This window comes from Camelus bactrianus, chromosome 17 (assembly GCF_048773025.1).
Source record: "Camelus bactrianus isolate YW-2024 breed Bactrian camel chromosome 17, ASM4877302v1, whole genome shotgun sequence".
NCBI classification, from domain to species: domain Eukaryota; kingdom Metazoa; phylum Chordata; class Mammalia; order Artiodactyla; family Camelidae; genus Camelus; species Camelus bactrianus.
Window position 1 is genome coordinate 31,964,463 of NC_133555.1, and position 18,951 is coordinate 31,983,413.

General features: G+C 57.7%; 1 protein-coding gene across 11 annotated transcripts in view; it reads right to left on the reverse strand.

Moving 5' to 3' along the window:
* Positions 1-18,951, reverse strand: part of DNAH1 (dynein axonemal heavy chain 1) — a 70,384-nt gene that overhangs the window by 5,821 nt on the left and 45,612 nt on the right. For 6 of the 11 annotated variants that reach the window (XM_074344755.1, XM_074344752.1, XM_074344761.1 and 3 more), the window contains 28 exons: positions 18,711-18,905; positions 18,504-18,623; positions 18,099-18,257; positions 17,842-17,949; positions 16,578-16,718; positions 16,267-16,427; positions 15,693-15,850; positions 15,174-15,347; positions 14,361-14,399; positions 13,016-13,194; positions 11,729-11,959; positions 10,858-11,054; positions 10,267-10,402; positions 9,184-9,768; positions 8,218-8,409; positions 7,767-7,877; positions 6,727-6,912; positions 6,110-6,301; positions 4,729-4,896; positions 4,447-4,638; positions 4,122-4,253; positions 3,504-3,629; positions 2,743-2,862; positions 2,472-2,621; positions 2,219-2,379; positions 1,156-1,381; positions 814-1,009; positions 338-489 (listed from right to left, as the gene is read on the reverse strand). In XM_074344755.1, the coding sequence (XP_074200856.1) occupies positions 338-489; positions 814-1,009; positions 1,156-1,381; positions 2,219-2,379; positions 2,472-2,621; positions 2,743-2,862; positions 3,504-3,629; positions 4,122-4,253; positions 4,447-4,638; positions 4,729-4,896; positions 6,110-6,301; positions 6,727-6,912; positions 7,767-7,877; positions 8,218-8,409; positions 9,184-9,768; positions 10,267-10,402; positions 10,858-11,054; positions 11,729-11,959; positions 13,016-13,194; positions 14,361-14,399; positions 15,174-15,347; positions 15,693-15,850; positions 16,267-16,427; positions 16,578-16,718; positions 17,842-17,949; positions 18,099-18,257; positions 18,504-18,623; positions 18,711-18,905 (4,887 nt within the window). The remainder of the gene's footprint in view (positions 1-337; positions 490-813; positions 1,010-1,155; positions 1,382-2,218; positions 2,380-2,471; positions 2,622-2,742; positions 2,863-3,503; positions 3,630-4,121; positions 4,254-4,446; positions 4,639-4,728; positions 4,897-6,109; positions 6,302-6,726; positions 6,913-7,766; positions 7,878-8,217; positions 8,410-9,183; positions 9,769-10,266; positions 10,403-10,857; positions 11,055-11,728; positions 11,960-13,015; positions 13,195-14,360; positions 14,400-15,173; positions 15,348-15,692; positions 15,851-16,266; positions 16,428-16,577; positions 16,719-17,841; positions 17,950-18,098; positions 18,258-18,503; positions 18,624-18,710; positions 18,906-18,951) is intronic. The other 5 variants (XM_074344756.1, XM_074344754.1, XM_074344753.1 and 2 more) reach the window with 5 other exon arrangements.

Below are 18,951 nucleotides of genomic sequence, written 5' to 3' on the forward strand. Positions count from 1 at the left end.
TCGCTCTCATTACATGGTCAGTGCTTTCCAGTGCACTGTGAAATACCTGGGGTTAAAGAGACTGTGTGCTGGGCAGCTCGGACATCTGTGCTCACCTGCACTCTCAAGGCCCTGAGAAGGCCTATGCACAGGACCTGCTGGGCCACCTTGAACCTGGGGCCTCCTGGCTGTTCTCCAGCAAGGGACAGTTTTGGGGCCTCTGCCCCTCTGTTCTTGCTGTGACCTTTAGCCTGGCCTTCCCTTCCCTTCCACCCCGTTCTCCCAGGCCCTGAACAGGGCCACTCCTCTGGCAGGCTGACCTGGGTGGCCAGCCTGCAGCCTCCTCTCTGTCACGCACCTGGTTGACCTTGCCCTCGTTCATCATGATGCGGGCACACAACAGGAAGGCGAACATCAGCTTGTGCTTCTCGAAGAGGCTGCGGCAGATGTTGCTGTAGAGGTTGTAGGTCAGGTAGCGGTTGATGTTAGCGATGCGCTTCTTCAGGTTGTCTGCGGGGCGGACAGATGACGGCAGGGACAGGAGAGGGGAGGGAAGCGAGATCCCAGGGGACCCGCCCCGCCCATCTCCCCAACAGCTGCAGGGGCCATCTGGACACCCCCGTGGGACATTTGGCATTCCCACAAAAGGGGTCCTGAAGAGGGTAGGAGGGGCATATGTGTTCTTATGCAGTGTCTGATATGAGGGTGTGTACAAGTGAGCGGGGGTGTGAGTCTATGTGTGTCCCCACTATAGGAACATGTCCAGGTGTGTCACATCTGTGCCAGGCTGGAGCCTGGTGTTTGTGTCAACATGTGCATCTGTGCCAAAGCTACCTGCCCTCTCTGAGTTGGCGATGCCTGAGAGGAAGATGTTGAGAAACCACTCGAGGGAGTACTGGTACATGGGGTCCACGTTGGCCAGGTCAGACATACAGAAGAAGAGGATCTGGGTGCGGACGGCCACAGGAATGTACTCCATGCGCGTGAGGTCAATGTCCTTTTCTGTCTGCTCTGCAATCCTGACCTTGGCCTGGGGGTGCAGTAGAGGGGTGCTAGTCAGGCCCAGGTAGCCTGGCAAAGAGCAGCAGGCAGAGGTGCACGGGGACAGGGGTGAGGCCTGGGGCAGGCAGGGAGAGGCAGGAAGAGGCAGGCAGGGGTGGGCAGGCAGTGGCTGACCTGGATCTCAGCAGCCTTCATCTTGGAAGCCTCCAACACCTTGATGAGCTCCATGTCATCCACAGGGTTGCCCTCAGAGGAGCTAAGCCGGTACAGGATCTGGTCCTCAATGTCCTTTAGCTCCTGGCGCATCTTGGCATTACTGACAATTAGCTGGTTCTTGGCTTCCTCCAGGTCGGGCCGCTCCTCAGCAATGACCTGGCCCAGCAGCTGGTCCTCTAGGCCACTGCCAGGGGCAGGGGACACCATGTCTGTAATATCTGATGGGCCCTGGAGGGCCAGCCTTGAGCCTGCTCACCTATCAACCTGTACTCCTGGGGCTCCAAGAGCTCACATCCCTGCTGGTGTCAGCCTGGGAGGCCTAGCCTCTGTCTCAGGCTGCAGGGCTAATGCAGAGCCTGATTCAAAGTGACCAGTTCTCAGTGAGACCTCAGGTAGCAGTCTAGAATCCCAGCAGAGGCCAGGCAGTTGAATGTGTAAGCTGCTCGGGTCTCTGAAAAACTCCCTCAGCAGGAGGGGGCAGTGGGTGATTGGGAGGGACAGGCGTTAAGGATTTTTCACCCCCTGGTCTTAGGAGAGAGTCACAGTGACCACTGGCATGGAGGCCTTAGCACAGAGCAGGCCTGTGGGCTCTGTGTGGGTGGCCAGCAAAAGCCATAGTCCCTGGGCTCAGGGCAACAAAGGCAGGAAACGGGGCTTGGGTGCAGGGAGTCAGAGTATGCCCCAGTCAGGGCTCCAGGCAGCACTAGGGGTGAGTGGTCAAGGGTCTAGCAAGGACTGAGTGGTAAGGAAAGGGTACCTGGACGAGGTGGGCTAGTGCTGGCCAGGGAGACTGGGGGTGGGGTCCTGACCAGGGATCAGATTGAGTTGGGGGTAGAAATGGTGGCAAGTAAGGGGAGTTGATAGAGGAGGGAGAAAAGCCTGGAGTGCAGGGTGCCCGGGAGGAAGCTGGCGGAGCCTCTGAGTGGGAAGACCCGATGAGTCCTGGCCTGGGGGTGGGAGGGGACAGGCAGGCAGGCCAAAGCAGAGCTGACTCGTGGGGGCCCGGGGCACTGAGGCTTACCTGGGCGACAGGGTGAAGTTGATGAGGGTGAGCTTGGTGGAGATCTCGGGTGTATAGTGTGGGTTGGGCAGCTTAGTGGTGATATACATCCTGAAGTCCTCGTGGTAGGGGATCACTGTGTCCCCCAGCTTCAGCACTGTGTTCCCCTGCTGTTTGTACGTCTGTGGCGGGTGGGATGGGCAAGCACTGTGGCCTGGGCCCCAGCAGTGAGGCGGGGGAAGGGGGCCGCGCCCGCCCCCCACAGCGGGCCCACCTGCTTGAGCAGCACGGGCTCCAGGGCGGGATCCAGCTCCTCGCCCACGTTCTCTAGGAGGCAGGGCTTGCCAAAGCGGATGGCATTCTCCATGCTGCGTAGGAAGTCCCGGTCACTCAGCTTGAACACATCCAGCCCACTGTCCTTCTCCTGTGGGTGTGGGAGTGGGTCGGGGCGGTGGGGGCTGAGAGCCAGCCTTCGGCTCAGCCACTCCCCATGCACCTGCTAAGCCCTGAAGGGTGGGGTGGTGGCACCCAGAGGGTGGGCTCACCATGTTCTTGATCCATTTGTTAGCTTGGCTCTGAGGGTCAATGAAATGGGTCCAGCGCTGGGAGAACTGGTTGATGACCCCATTCTCCACTGACAGTGTGTCATTGGGGAGGCCAGCGATCTGCAGGGGACCAGGTGCCGGACTGGGTTGGGGGTCTCACACAGCAGGGGCAGCTAGGCCATCAGCTACTCCCAACCTCGTGCTTTAGCTGTGTCTCCCCCTCCACACTGCACCCCCTTGAGGGTGGGGACAGGTGACAATGTACACAAGGTCTCAGTCCCCAGGAACTGTCTCCCTCCTGTTGGCTGGTTCCCAACACCCTCCTTCACTGGGTCTCTCTTCCTTTTGCCTCTTGCATCCTCGTGCAGTCAGACCATCTTTGTGGAGCCCACAGCCCATCTGCCCTCCCCACCCATGTTCATACTTGGCCTCTGCCTGCAGCCTCTTGGTTCTCTCCTGGGGCCAACTCTACCTGTCCTTCAGGGTCTAGCTTGGACAGGAGTTCTTAATCCTCACTCTGGACACTGCTCTCCCACTGACCCCCAACTCTTACAAGCCCACAGGTAGCCAGTATCTGTGCCACACTCTGCACAGCTTTCCCCTCTCCTGCCCACTACCCTCTGACTGGCCCTGGGTGGGTTAAGGGAAGCCATCTCTAAGCAGACCCAGGAATGAGGGCGGGAGGGAGGCAGGAGCCCCTGGCCCAGCCTGGACCACTCTGCAGGCCCAGCCCAGTTGCTCCAGCCCCCCAGGGTGCGCACCTGCCACGAGCGGATCTTCACCGGGTTCCCCAGCGTCCCGATGAGTGTGGGCTCTGAGGTGTGTGGGATGTGGTGGGTCGTGAGCTGCTTGACCCAGGTGTCATAGAGCACTGTGCGGTATTGGCCCTGGAGAGATGCCAGACTCAGAGCCACCCCACTATGACTCCCGAGATGCCCTCCCACTTCCCCCTGCACCCAGCACTAGGCAGCTGTGCCAGAGCTCAGTTGTGGAAACAGATGCCTGAGCTCCAGGGCATCCTGGAACTTCCTTGGCGTCCATAATCCTCAGCCCCTTATCTGTGAAACAAGGGTAGTAACAGCAATGCCCACCCATCAGGCAGCTATGAGGACTGAATGAGAGGCACCCAGCAAGCACAGAGGTGTGAGCTCATACTTCTTTCTGGAAGGCTAGCCCCGCCAGGGTTTTCTGGCTGTTTCGTGCACTGCCATATACACAGTGCTTGGAACAGTACCTGGCTCAGATGGGGAGCCTGATAAGTGCAGGTTGGATGAGTGAGAAAAGAGCCACCCTCAAGCCTCACCTTGTGGAGGTGAGGCCTCAAGGCTGGGACTCTTTGAGAGGTGAGGCTCTCACAGGCAAGGCTAGGGGCTCCTTACCGTGAAGGGGCCCAGGTAGGCCACAAAGCCAGCAGCCACCAGCACATCTCCAAAGATGTTGTCAAGCATGTGTTCCAGGTTCTCCACCGTCTCCTGCCAGCGCACCCGCTCGTCTGACAGCCCATTGATGAGCTGCAGGGGCAGCCAGTGGGATGGGCTCTGGGAGGCTGGGCCGGGGGGCTGTGTCCCTGCCTGGTGCAGTCCCCAAGGTGGCTGGGGAAGGAGTGTGCACAGCCACCCCAGGAATACCCCCAACCACCTGGGCCCTTCCAGCCCATCGGGGGCAGACCACACCAGCAGGCCCTGCCTGGAGGGACACTCGCACCTTGTCAGCGCGGCCCAGCCGCTGCTCGCACTGCTCACACTTGAGCTCCAGCTCCTCCTTCTTGGCAATGCACTCTCGGTACTTGGCCTGCATCGTGGCAATGCCATCCTCCACCTCATGCAGGCGCTGCTTTGCCTCCTCTAGGATCCTCTGTGTCACCTCCAGATCATCCTGGGCCTCTCGCAGGGCTTGCTGCGGGCAGAGGGCACAGGGCCAGCTTGCCCAGAGTCCAGGGGAGCCTGCACCCCCCTCCCCTGCCCCCCAGGTCTACCCAGCCCTCACCCGCTTGGGCTCCACAGCCTTGGCCACAAAGTGATATTTGTGCATGGCGCACACCCACTGGCAGATGGAGGTGCAGGCCTTGGACACCTTGGCAATGGCGGCCGGCTGGAACTCTTCATTGTCAATATATGGCTGGATGGCTTTGATCACCGTCTCCCCAATGTTGTCCTGGGGATGGAACCTGTGAGCTCAGGTGCTGCTTCCCAGGGAGGACTGAGAGGGCTCTGTGGGGCCTGCTCAGGGATACCCTGACCCTGCCTTTGTGCCCCATGCCCCGTGCAGGCCTCGGCACAGGTATCTCCCTAGGGAATAAACACAACCCAGAAAGGCTGGCCAAAAGAGGAACTTCTGTGTTCCAAGGTTTCAGATAATACGACTGGAGATTTCCTCCTCAAGCAACAATACAGCCTTAAGATCTGATAATACACAGACCCTATTTAAAACCCACTTAAAGATAAGAGCTGCTTCCTGGCAAGTGTAGAGAGGACTGAGTGGTTCTGATGCCCAACCACGGGCTCACGTTCAAGGGTAGTAATCCCCACCCTGAGAGCCCATCATTCCCTTGGGGCTCTTGTCCTGGGAGAACTCAACTCTGTAGTTCAGGATGAGCCCAGAAATCTGCATTGTTCCTGAGCTCCCAGAGGTCAGAGCCTGGGACCAGAGGAGCTTGAGCACTGGCCATGAGCCTCCTGATTTGGGCTTAATTAGAGGGATGAGAAAGTCTGTAGGGGGTCCACCTGCCACGGAGATGGGCCATTGTCTCTACCCACCCAGTGCGGCCTGGGATATGCATGGGGCTCTAATACTGATACATGGTGGTGGGCGGTGGTCTGTGTGGGACAGGCCCGCTAGCTAATTTCTGGGCTGGAGAGAAGCCCTCCAAGAGGGCCGTGGGCCCCAGGTTGACCTAACCACAAGCAGCCCTGTGAGAGCACATGCCCGTGTGTGCTGAGCGCCCCAGACAGGCAGACAGAGAAATCCAGAGACAGACAGGGGAAGCGAAATCTCAGGTGTTGAGGTAGCCAGTGAAGGTTTTAACCAGGGTCATAGGGGTGGTAGGGAGGAAGGTGCACAAGAAAGAATCCCCAGGCTGTGGAGCCTTTGAGTGACTGTGGGTGATGCCTATGAGCCTTCCCAAGTCCTGATTTCCTCAGTACTCATCTGTTGGGGGGTCTGTTACCCCCACCAGTGAGAAAATTCCTTTGAGCGGGGATCTGGTCCCAGTCAGCTCTGTGGCCACAGGGCTGTGTGTGTTGTAGGCACAGGGAGACAGGATGGAGGCCCCAGCACTGGGGTTGGGGGGGCTTCTCTCCCTGCTTCCCCGCCTGACTGGGTGCTGCCCTTACCCACTCCTGGCTGGTCAGGTAGCTGGCCTGCTCACCTTGTCGAACTTGAAGAGGTTCTCCAGGAATCGGCCGGGGTCCTGAAGCAGCCCCTTGCCTGGCTCCCAGTAGTCATCCACCTTGGTGCCAGGCTTTTCTCCAGGGACCTTCTTTGGCTTGATGCCCTTCATGATGCACACAGCTTCTATGACCAGCTTCACACCTGGGGGTGGCCGCTGCATGGCACGTACCTGCAGGCCGGGCCAAGAGTTGGGGAGAGGGAGGTCTATCACAGAGTGGGTAGCCCTGAGCAGAGACAGCCGCCAGACCAGGTGGGCTCCACCAACCAGGTCCCTGCCACTACAGACGAAGGGCATGCCGGGGGATCCCCTGATGTCTGCCTTAGCCTGTGGCATCTACTATTCCCCAGGTACCCAGGTCTGGCCACAAAGTCCTGGACGCTCATTTCTCAGGGCCCAAAGCCCTCCCCATGGGCCTGCCCAGGCCCTGGGGGCTGGTACACGGAAGTAAGGGCAGGCAGTTGGGTTCAAGCCCTAGTTCTGCACTCACCTCTTGGCACATGACCCCCAAGGGATGTGCAGAGGGAAAGATCAGGACCCAAGAGGGCACCAGGGAGGGATGCCAAGGGAAGCCTGGAAGATGCCCAGCTGCCCACCTCAGTCACATCATTCTTGTTGAGGTTGCGCAGGCTGGCCAGGGCAGCGTCCAGGGCTGGCAGAGCCTCATCTAGATCCTTCTGGGCATCGTCGGCGATAGCTTGTGCCTTCCTGGCCTTCTCATTTGCTTTGATCTCCTCTGCTTGCACTGAATTCCGGGTCTCCTCAGCAATGGTTGTGTCCATCTGGGGACCAGAGGCAGGGAGGGCCCAGCTGGTGGCCAGTGTCAGGTGTGTCCCCCTCCCCTGTCTCCTCTTTGTGTCTCAGTCTCCCCAGATGGAAGGGAATGAGGGTGGGAATGCCCTATTCTCTGAGGGCCCTCTAGGCTGTGACAGGCCAGGGAGATCTGGAGTCCCTTCCAATCCCAAGTACTCACCATGGGCCTGGCATGGGGCTTGGAGGGGTTTCACATGCTTCAGCATAACCGCCCCACGGGCAGGACCCCCTAAACCCACAGGGCACCTCCATGCAAGATAGACAAAGGGGGTCCTCCCACAAGACTCTTTCTTTCTGTCTGCTGGAAAAATCTCAATACATATAAAAATACATAGAATTTTTTCCAATACATGGAAAAATCCCAATACAAATATATCTCCTGACTTTGTAGAGCAGGACGTGACAGCCTCTGCCAGAGAGCTGCCATCAAGAATATGCAAACCTGTGCCGACAGCTGTGGGGACTGGCCCTAGAATGTGGGGGCCCTCGTGTAGACTCAGAGGACCTCAGAGGGAGACTCAGGCAGATTCTCCATGGCTGCCTGTGACAGCCCTGCCACTGGTCCATGTTGTGATTATTGGGGTTTGGACTTGTCTGTCTTGCTCACCCCTATGTCCCCTGCCCAGGACAGTGCCCGGCATAGGATAGAGTCTGAGCAAGCTTTTGTTGGATAAACACATGACTGAATGAAGGAACTGGGCATCAAGACGCCAAGCAATCTGCAGAGGCCGGGCAGCTATCAATCCTGTGATTGCGTGGAGATGTCAAGCATCCTCAGATGCAGCCAGCCATCAGGGAGAGGGCTCCCAGAGCACCCCCCAACCTTGATCTGCTCCATGGTGAGTGTGGTGTCCTTGGCAGCCTCCTCCAGCAGGGGGCGCACAACCTCCAGCTCCTCCTGCATCTTGGCCACATCCTCTGAAGTGCGTAGCAGCTGGGGAGTGAGGGGCAGGGAGAGGAAATCAGATGTAATGGGGACCAGAGAGAGAGCTGGGCCTGGAGGGGGTTTCATGAGTGAGAGGCTGTGGCCAGCAGCTTGAGTGGCCCCCAGGTTGCCCAGCGGACCCCAGAGGAAGGAAGTCCCTTGAAAATCTGTGGGGTGACCTGCTTTGACCTGCAGCTTTTGCTCTTTTGGCGAGGAAGGAAGCTACACATTTAAACACTGTGGGCTGCCAATTGAAAAGCTAGGATGGACCTCCAGGGCCAGGGCTGAGACAGAGTGGGCAGAACCACAGGCAACTAACCACTGCCCACAAGTCCCCACCCTGGGCCACCTTGTCAAGGCCACTCTTCATGCGGTTCTTGGCGGTTTTCAGCTCCTGTTTCTTCTGCCCGATGAGGATGGAGAAAATATTGAGCAGCTCCAGGTAGCTCTTGGGGGTCACATAGTTGTGGCGGGCCAGCTCAGCCAGGTACTCGACACACTTCTTGGCCACCGATTGGTGGATATACACACACACTTGAATCTGTGGGGAAGGAGACCACTGATGCCAGCCTTGTAGAGCCCGCAGCAGAGATGATGCCCTTGAAGCCACTGCAGCCTGGTCCTGGGGAGGGAGCCATGTGCAGGAACCTCAATGCCCCTAACACTCACTCTCTCCTGTGATCCTTGTGACCTGCTGGTCAAGGTCACTTATTCTGTGGATAAAAATCCCACAACCCAGAGAAATCAAGGGGCTTGTTCAAGTAAACACAGTTGTCAAGGGCAGAGTTGGCTTTGAACTTGGACCCAGGTGTCTCCCAGCCCTTGGCCCAGTGCCCTTGTCACAGCCACCATGACCTGCCTCTTTTGGAAAGCCCTAAGGTGGGGCCCCTCTCAGAGGATGGATCTGGGGGGAGGGAGGGCCCAAGGCCTCAGCACAGCCAGGGAGAAATAGGCTCACCCTAGCTATTGGTCCTCATGTGACCATCACTTTCTCAGCTTGGACAAGACAAATCTAGCCCCCCACCTCCAATCTGTGATCTCTGGGTTTTATCAGGGGGATCTTTGAAGACAAAGCCCTCAGGGAATAAGATAAACAGTGACTGTGTAACTGTATGCCCAGCCTCCTACATCATTGTGACAACCTTATGACACTCCCATTATACAGAGGAGGAAACTGAGGCTTAGACAGGTAAAGCTGTCTGCCCAAAAACTTACCATCAGTGTTGGGCCTGGGACTCTCAATCAGGCCCTGGGGACCCCAAGCCCAAACCTAAACAGTTCCCTTCAAAGGCTTGCTCCTCACCGAGAGACCTACCAGTCCTTCAGTTACTTTGGAGGAGGCTTCCAGCTCTGGGATCTCATTCAGGAACGTGGTGGCCACAGACTCCAAGGCCTCTGCCGGCCACTCATTAAACCAATCGATGGTGCAGCAGTTGACCAGGGAGGGGAACTGCCTCAGGCGAGCTCGGAAGGCCTCTCCAATGGGGCTGGGGGATCGGGGTCTAAATGAGGCCCCGAGACCCTGACTTACACCCCCAGGAACCAGGACCCAGGGCTGCTGGAACACAGTAGCACAGCAGCCTGGACCCAAGGGCATGGTGGCCGGGCCCAGGCCACTTCCCCCGGCGTCAGGTCCAGCTGCAGCCCTGCCCAACCCGTTGTCCCTGTGTGGCTGTGACAGTTGCCTGTACCTCATGCACAGTACCACGTGGATGTTGCTGCGTATGTGCCTGGTGTAGGCGGCCATGAGGTTGGCCTTGGTGGGCTGCAGGCCCTGTTCCTGGATGTAGGGCCGCATGGTGTTGACAATCTGGTCCTGCTCATCCAAAGTGTAGAGGTTGGGAATGTCACCTGAGTTCAGGACATTGTTGATGTCTTCCAGGAAAGACTCATTTTTAATCTGATGAAAGACAAGGATGGAGGAGCTGAGTCTTGATGATGGCCCCTGGGTGTTAAGGTCCATGATGGTGGTCTCACTGGACCTGCACAGCAGCCCTATTCTCAGACCATGCACCTCAGACTCAGAGAAGCCCAGGGTCAAATAAGTGACTCACCAGCTGTGGTCTAGCACTCGCCCTAGGCCTGCCCTGCGGCAGAGACTCTGAACATCACCGTCCCGGAGGTGGGAAACCGTTGACCAGTGAGTGTGGTCCTGCACGTGGTCAGCCATGGTGCCAGGGGCCTTCTTTACCCTTGGGGCATCACAATGATCTATGTGCCCCCAGCTCTGCCAGGCTGGGTTTGGCCCCCTCCCCCAAGTCCTAGCCATTCCTCCCAAGATCTACTCTGACTGACAGTGATCTGGGCAGGAAGAACTGACCACTTTCCAGGATGCCACACTGGGGTGCATTGTATCCAGCCCACCCCTGATCCTGCCCACTGCCCATGGTGGTGGCACCTGGGTATCTGAGAACAGGAAGGTGATGGGCAGGCTGTGCAGACCAGCCTTGAGCAAGACCTTCTTGACATCATCACGCCACTCAGTCATGCCATAGTTCTTGGACAGCTCAATCTGGAAGCACTCGTACTCGGCCCTGGAAACAGGTGTTTGGGTGGAGGTGTGCCAGAGCTGGAGGCCAAAGGCTGAGAGGCTGGTGGTGCCCACGCCCCGCCCCAGCCATCCAGAATCTTGCTCCCATCTTGGGCAGACTACAGACTCTCCCAGCCCTGAACCTACTCTCTTGCCTCCAGACCTTTGCTGAGGATACTTCCTCTGCCTGGAATACCCTTCCCTTCCACACTCCCAGCTCTGATTCAGAAAGAAGACCCAGGGCCACCTCCTTCAGGAAGCCCTCTTGGATGCCTGTGGCCCCCCACTCCTCCCCACAGGACCACAGGGCACTGCTGCTGCCTCTCCTTGGAGCCCAGGTTCCACTCTCAGGACTTCCAGAAGCCCATGGCTGGGTGGGTCTGCCTCAAGGCAGAATATGGATGGAATGGACAGTCTGACACCAGCTACCCACTGCCCACCATGCCTGAGGGCCCTCACATGTGGGAGGCCAGCCGCGTGAGGGAGCTGCGGCCGCTGCCGCCCACGCCCAGCAGAAGCGCATTGCCCAGTGCCTGGCGCAGGGTGCGGCTGATGCGGCAGATGTGGCTCATGGCGTCCATGAAGAGGACCAGCCTCAACTTGGCTGTGTTGATCTGGTTGTAGTCCTCCATGTACTCCTCGATCACCTGCATCATCTGGGCGACCGCAGAATGGGGAGAGCTGGGTCCTCCCTCTGTCCCCATGCACAAGCCCCTCCCCAACAGGGAGCACACCCCCTCCCACAGCCAGCCCTGTTTCTCTGTGCAGAGGGGTGGTGGGCCTTAAGAAGCCAGGTCCACCCGAATGAGGCCTGACTCGTCAGACACACAGAGGCCTGAGAGTCAGGGTCAGAGATTTACCTGCTTTCTCTGGGGCTCACCAGGATATAGCAACCTGGAACCCCATGGGAGCTCCTGGGAACTAGGAAGGGATGTGTGTGTGGGGAGAAACCACCAGGAGGCCCACCCACTCCAGCCTAATCCTGCCACCCTGGGACCTTAACTCAAGACTCGTGGCCCCAGGGGTCCTGCTGCCACTCTGTGGGTGGGATGGTAGCCCCTCAAATGGATAGAGTGTGTCCCTGTTTACAGAGCCTGTCTCAAATCACATACTTGTCCTCAGAAAAGGGCCAAGCAGGGCCTACTGCACCCACTTAACAGGCAAGGAAACGGGGACGCAGAAAGGAAATTGCTGGCCTGAAGTCCCTGATCGGGCCTTCTAAATCAGCATCTGACCCTCCAGTAATACTAGCATGGTGGTCTCTTAGCAGTGGCTGCAGAGGGCCCAGGTCCCAGGGAATTAGGGGTAAGGCCCCAGCAGGCCCCCTTACTTTCTTCTCACTGGTGATGAGCTCGTAGGACTTGACATCGGAGCCTGGCGACATGAAGTCCCCGTAGAGGATGGGCTGGAAGGGGCAGACCTCTTCGAAGGCCACCTCCCACTGCTCCATGTAGCTCTCCAGGAGCTTGTCGAACCAGCTGCGGTCCTCCTCATTCACCAGGCGATCACGGAACACGCGGCAGTTCTCATGGTACCACAGGCGCAGCAGCTGCACCTCGTCCTGCGGTCAACCCAGCATCAGTGGCCGCCTTGGCCCTACACCCTCAGTCCCCTCTCAAAGCATCAGAGGCCCTGACCTGGGCCTGACTCCCCCACCGAGACTCGGCCAAAGCCCTATGTGTCTGCTGACTAATGGATGGCGGAGTCCACACGCTGCTGCCTGGGCCTCTCCACCCTCAGCTCCAGGCCCAGCTGGCCAAGTGCCTACTAGGCACCCGGCTCCTTTAGCTGGTCATCACTTCTCCCCTCTGAGGGTCCTCACAGCTCTCTAAACCCCAACCCTGGGAGGAATGCCTGATTCTCCTTATATCTCCACATCTAACCATTCAGCAAGCCCCACTCGCCTGACTCCCAAAGCCCCGTCTCTGTTGCTACCTCCATGTCAGCTTCCCTGCCTCTCCCTGGGTGACTTGACCACCCTCAGGAAGCCCCCAAGCTCTTCAATCGACTCCCTTGGCTAGAGCTGGGCAAGGCCAGGGCTGGAGTCTGTTCTGCTCACCCTATCCCCTTGACCCTGGACTCCACACACACTGTCCCTTCCACTCCCCATCCCAAAGTGCAAATCTGCCTCCCACCCACCCCCTGGCTCCCTTCACATCTTCAGGATGCTGCCCCTCTGCAGCCCACAGAGCCTGCCCCAACTCACCCAGCACACCTGACACTCCACTTCCTGCTACACTTCCTGCTCCTCCCACCTGGTGCCTTTGGTTCCTGGAAGGCATCCCAGTCACTCTTATCCCCAGTCTTCTCACAACCAGGGCCTCCATCAGGAACCTTCCCTCCCTTGTCTTGTCCTTGCTCCTGCTTTTGTGTGACCACATCACAGCCACCATTCTAGGCATGGATTTCATCTGCAAGATGGGACTCAGCTGCATGAAGGCAGAGCTCCTGGGGGCTTGGCGCCTGCCACGGCATGTCTCCAGCTCTGCTCCCTGCCCTAGGGCCTGGCCAGATCATAGCTGGGGAGGGTTTGGGCAGGAAGGCCTAAAACTGGGGGCCGAGGAGGACTGTGAGGGCTAGTGCTGGACACTGGGGAAGGGGCCCACCAGGTCCTCACCTCAACCTTGGCCGGGTTAGCCATGAGCATGCCCTGGAAGACCTTGGAGAGGTCCCTCAGGTTGAAGGTGTAGTGGGACTTGGCCGGGGTAGGCAGAAGCTGGGAGGTGATGGTGGAGTACACCTTGATGGTGGCTTCTACGAGGGGATCCGTGAAGTGGGCGATGTTGGGGGCCCCAGCTGTGGGAATAGAAGAATGGGTCTGGGTCACATGGGGAAGAACTCCCTGTGCAGTCCCTGCAGATCCAGAGCTGTGCTGTCCGCAGATGCCCCTTCCCCGGCCTGCAGGCTTGGATCCTCCAACCCTGCAGCCCTCTCAGATGCTACTCCCCTACAAGATCTTCCTGAAATCCTCCATGGGGTGAGGGATCTCTCGCATGGAGCTACCCCCTTTTACATCCTTATAACTGACATAGCCTGTCCATGTGTTGGGGCACTGGGACACATTCATGGAATTGGTGACACTAACAAGGTCAGTGCTGGTGGGGCCTTTACTGCCTCGCCCTATGGGGCCATGTCCCAGACCTGAAATGTCCCCTCTGGGCCACGTGCAGGGAGAGTCCCACGGCCCACAAGGGCTTCAGGAGTGCACGGCCATGGACATGGAAGCCTGGGGCTCAGCCATGACCTTGGGGGCTTATCACCCCCTTCCATTTTCACCACTAACATAACCTATTTGCTTGTGCTTTGAAAACTACCTAATTCTTTGCTGGGAACCAAAATTCTGTCAGTGGGAATTTGGGGCAGAGGGAGCCCCAAGAAGAGGGAAAAAGGGAAGAAAGGGCAGGAGGGCTCACTAGCCCCAGAATGGGGCTCATCCATGAACACAGGGACTGTTCGAGGAGCCGGGCAGAGCAGGCTGTCCCAGCACACACACTCCTACTCCCAACAACTTGACATTCTTGTGGAGAGACAGACTCTGACCAGATCAGGGGATGGAAAATGTATAGAGAGAGGTTTGGGGAGAGCCAGGGTTGGGGAGTTTGACATAAATGCTGGGGAGGCCTCGTGAGAAGGGCACTCAAGGCTCATTCACCTGTTTATATGGCTGGTCAGTCCTTTGTTTATGCATTCAACCGGCATTTATCTTGCATCTACTATGGGCCGGACACTAACCGGGCACTGAAGGATTGACCAGCCATATGAACTGGTGAACGAGCCTATGAAGGCTGTTGGTGCCAGGGTGACCTTTGCTCTAGCAGTGGCCCAAGGCCCCCTCAGGATGGTTCAGTGTGGCCCCTGGGACTCAGCCCCAGCCACATCCAACTGGAGTCCAGGGCTCACCCTGGAACCCATGCCTTCACCCAACCCAGGCCCTCCCAAGCCCCACCCGGACCTGCACTTACATACGGGCTCCCGGTAACTCTTTTCTCCAAGAAATCCATCTAAAGGGTTGAGGGAGACACATGGGGCTTAGAGTTAGGTGGACACCTTGCCACCCACCTTGGCTGGCTGCATCTAGCTGGCAGCCCCAGAGCAGCCACTGACCAACCCCCTACCCAGAGCCACAAGACCCTCACTCCCAAGCTGGGCATGTAGGCAAGTCCTATAGGCCCTGGGGGGCAGGGCAGGCCAGGTCAGAGGAAGGAAGGCCTGACTCCCAGCGCCCACTACCTGGCATAGTGCCAAGTGGAGTTCAAAGTTCAGAGAATATGTGAGGTGGGAAGTAGACTGGTGCATCCTGGGGCAGATTTTTCTTCAAGCCCCATGGAAGATCAGGGCCACTCTGTCCATTCTATCTTGGTGGCTTTTCCTGATTTACAAAAGTCACACTCTTCCACTAGCGTTTGACATATGTATGTGTACTTACATGGGTGAATGCATATGTATACATATGTATAAATCATATATCTAGCAGTTACAAGTGCCAGGCCTTATGCTAGATGCTCTACATACAATGTCTTACTTATTTAATCTTCACATATATGGGTGGTGGGCATCCATATTACCAACCATTTTACAGATGAAGAAACTGAGGCTCAGAGAGGTTCATGAATTGGCCAAAGGTAACACAGCCAAGTAAGGGGGGAAGCCATGGCTGAGGTCAGTGGTCCAGCCACTCCACCCTTTTTAGCACTGCCCCGCTGTCCTTGGTTAGCTTACCCAGCCTCGGCTTCTGCCTTAGTCCACGGCTTCCCCAACTCTCGCCCAGTACTCACCCATCCAACTTCCCAGGATGGTGGAGAAGATGCGCTTCTTGCTGACCTCGTCCATCTCAGCAAAGGACAGGTAGTTGAAGTGGCGGGTAAGCCGCGGGGTGATGACATTCCTGCCTCCGCCGGGGGGGCCCATGGCACAGACAAAGTTGATGTCCACCAGGTTCTTGAAGGCTCCTGAAGAGGGGGCAGGAAGTCAGAAGGCCCTGCTCAGGGCTACATGAAGACTTCTGCGGGCCCTGGGCACTTTTGCCTTTGTGGGCCTCCTCCTCCATTAAAAAAATATTAAAAATGATTATTTACAAGAAGTATTGATACATAGACAAATATATTAATATTATACATTTAAAATGTTCTTTGACCTAAAAGTTCACTTTCTCCTGAGTTTAAAAGAAATTAAAACATTTCTGTGGACCCTCTACAAGTCCTGTGGGCCTAGGCCCTGTGCCTGACAGGTGAGGTGCCCAGCCCTGCCCAGCACACCCAGCCCCGCCCCGCTGGCCCAGGCCAGCTGGCACGCACCAATGATCTTGCGGTCATACCAGCCGCCATGGTCCATCCACTGGCGCAATAACTCAATGGGTGGCTGGGCGCCATATGTCTCCAAGGCCGGCATGTTCAGGTCATCGATAAAGAAGATGAAGTTACGCCCCAGGGGCGGCCCGAACACACCCTTCCGCCTGTGGAGTGGAGCCGTGTGAGCGCAGCACCCATGGGCTCCAGGTCCTAGGGGAATCCCAAGGATGGCAGCTCCGCCTCTGGGAAGCCCTAACTTCACTAACTTCAGCCTCCTCCCAATTGCTGGACCTCTTGAACAGCAACTTATCCCATTCTCAGCAACCTACGACATCACACCTGGCCGCCTTGTGTCTGGCCTCCAGGCAGATGGATAGCAAGCCCCACCCAAGTGGCCAGCCCGGGGAGGGTGAGCACCCACAGAAGAGCTCAGCAGGAATTCCTGATGGAAGAAGGCTCCAGAGCAGTCTGCAAAGGAGCCTAGGGCCCACCCCTAGGCAGAGGGGAGGGGAGGGGAGACAGCAGCTGGCTGAGCCAGGGTGGGGGACATCGGGACCCAGGAAGGAATGAGGGTGCCTGCCTCTTGTCCAGCTTGCTGTCGATGAGGTCCTGGGTTTGGTTGGCCGAAGTGCGGGCAGAGAAGGTGAGGAAGTGGCTGACATATTCCAGCGGCAGGTTCTTGAGAAGCTTGTTGGAGATGGTGAGGGTCTTTCCTGTGCCCGTTGGCCCAATGCACAGCACCTAGGGAAGCAGGGGTTGGGCACGGAGTCAGAGCACTCTCACAGGGCCCTGCACGTAGTAGGAGCTGCCGCCCTGTTGGTGTGGGAGGCCAGCCACTCCCTCACCCAGGCCCCGGTGTGGGGCGAGGCAGGGCATGGCAGGGGCACTCACAGGCTTGTGGTTGGTGAGTAGCATGTCCAGCAGGTAGGACATCTGCACGGTGTCCATGGTCGGCACGATGATGTCGCAGTAGCTTGTATCTGGCATCATGGTGAACGAAGCTGAGGAGTCCATCCACTTTACCCAGGCAACCTGGAACCAGAGGTGGCACAGGGGTGGGCCTGGAATCTCTCCCCATTCCTGCATCCCAGCCAAGTGCCCCAGGAGGACAAGGAGCTGCACTGCTGGGCCTTAGCAAGACAGTCCAGGTGAGGGTCTGCTTCTGATAGAAGTAGGAAGTCCCACGCCCCGATCTCCGCACAGGTTGGAGGACTCCCAGAACAAACCACCAGGAATGAGGGGCTCCCTCTGCACACAGCTGCCCAAGTGAAGGCTTCCCTGCATCCAGCTGCTTCCAGTGGTGGGTCTCTACACAAGGGAGGTACTCTGGAAACTGGACAATCCAGAATAAAAAAGTCTTTGCTGTTTAGCTGAGGTTATCCAAGCGTGTGGGGCCAGAACCAGGGGTGCTGGCATCACCTGGATGATGAGAGGTCACCTGGTCCAGTCTCCCCTATCATCCCCAACTGCAAGAATCCCTTCACCCACAGCCCTGACTCAACTTGCACTCCTCCCTAGATGGGGTTGCTCACTGTGGTCAAACCAACATGTCCCACTAGGGGCAGTTCTGATGCTTAGACTCAAACATGCCCCATGAGACCCTGGCAGATTTTGTGCGGTGACCATCGCTATAGACCCCTTTCTGCCCCCTCCTCCTCCTGGGCTGGGCTGAGCTGCTTCTGATTCCAGAATGAAGGAAGGCTCCCAGACCCCTTAATGGCTGAGAGGGACAGAGACACAGAGGCAGGCTGTGGGGGCTTGCTTCCTTGCTCTGAGGGAGCCTGGCTCCTGAGGAAATGGGGCTTTTAAGTAGGACCAAGTTGATTAATCCTCAGGCTCAGTATCAACATAGGGGAGACACTGCCTATGACTGGGGAGGGAGGCACTCTGACATCACCCAGTCCCAGGTTCAAGTCCAGCTCTGGTACTGACTAGGTGGGTCTGACTATTCTGACTCAACATCCTTGTCTGGGAAATGAGCACAATAACAACTAGCCTGTGGGTCTTTGAGGATTCATGAGATGATGCAAATAACCCCAGCCTGAGACCTATGGCCAGCAATGTGTCCCCTCTGTAGCCATTACTCATCGAGGAGGACAGCCACCTCCCTGGGGGGCCCTCCCTGTCCTGTCCCTGGGGGCAGGCCTGCAGTCACCTGTCTGCCCTCCTCATCTTCATCCTCATCGTCATTGGTGCTGCTGATGCCACCGTCCTCTAGCCTGTAATCGAACACCAGCCCCTCCTCCGGGAAGAGCAAGGTCAGCTGTGAGGCCAGGAGGAAAACCAGGCAGTGAGGCCTGGGAGCTTCTGTGGCTCCTTGTGCCTGGGGGCCTGGGCCTGGGGGACAGCCCCAGCACTCAGCCCTCGCATCCTAGATCTTGAAGCCCAACCCCAGGTGCTGCCGCCTCTCACATTCTCTATTCTCATCTTGATTCTGAGCCAGTGGCTGAAGCCCATGCGGCTGGCGCCGTCCCCCGTGGCACCCACACTCCAGACTAGGGAGAAGATGAACCAAGGCTCGATCAGCTCTGGGATGCGACTCAGCTTTTCAGGAGGTAATTTCTTGAGGCCCTGGGGACAGAGGCAGGAACAGAACTGAGTGGCCTAAGGAGCATCCCTAGGCCTTTGCTGCAGTTTTGCATCTGCAGCAGATTGGACTGGGCATCCCGTGACCCATGTGAGCCGAACTGATTCTTCTCTCTTCCAGGAAGTTGGACTTGGGATTCAGGGCCTTCAGGCTGCTCAGGTGAAGAGAGACGAGGGGCAGGAGGGAGCTGGGCCCCAGCCCACTGCTCAGAGCCCTGCTCAGAGCCGTACCTCTTTGGCCAGAAAGGGTTTGAAGAAGCAGTCCAGCAGTTTGAGGAGACTCATGGTCAGGTTGCTATTGGTTGAGGTGATCGCCTCCTTCACCGACAACCGGACAAAAGCGATGGATGCCTGCAGGGTATAGGCACCAGCTCTGGAGGTTGGTGGCCACAGTGCCCTGCTGCTCCACTGGGGCTGGCACACCTTGGCCTCACTCACCTCCAGGAAGCTAACAAAGAGGGCCTTGAACTGTTCCTCAAAGGGCTTGAGTAAGGCAGGGAGACGCCTCAACCAGCACTCGACAAAGGGCATGAGTCCCAGGATGCTGGGCTCCAGGTACACCATACCACAGCGGGACACTGTGGCTGGGGAGGCCACCGCCAGGTCCTGCACCTCAAACATCATGGTCATCGCCTGGCACCAAGATGAACTGCGTGAGTAGGCAGGATGCCAGCCCCCA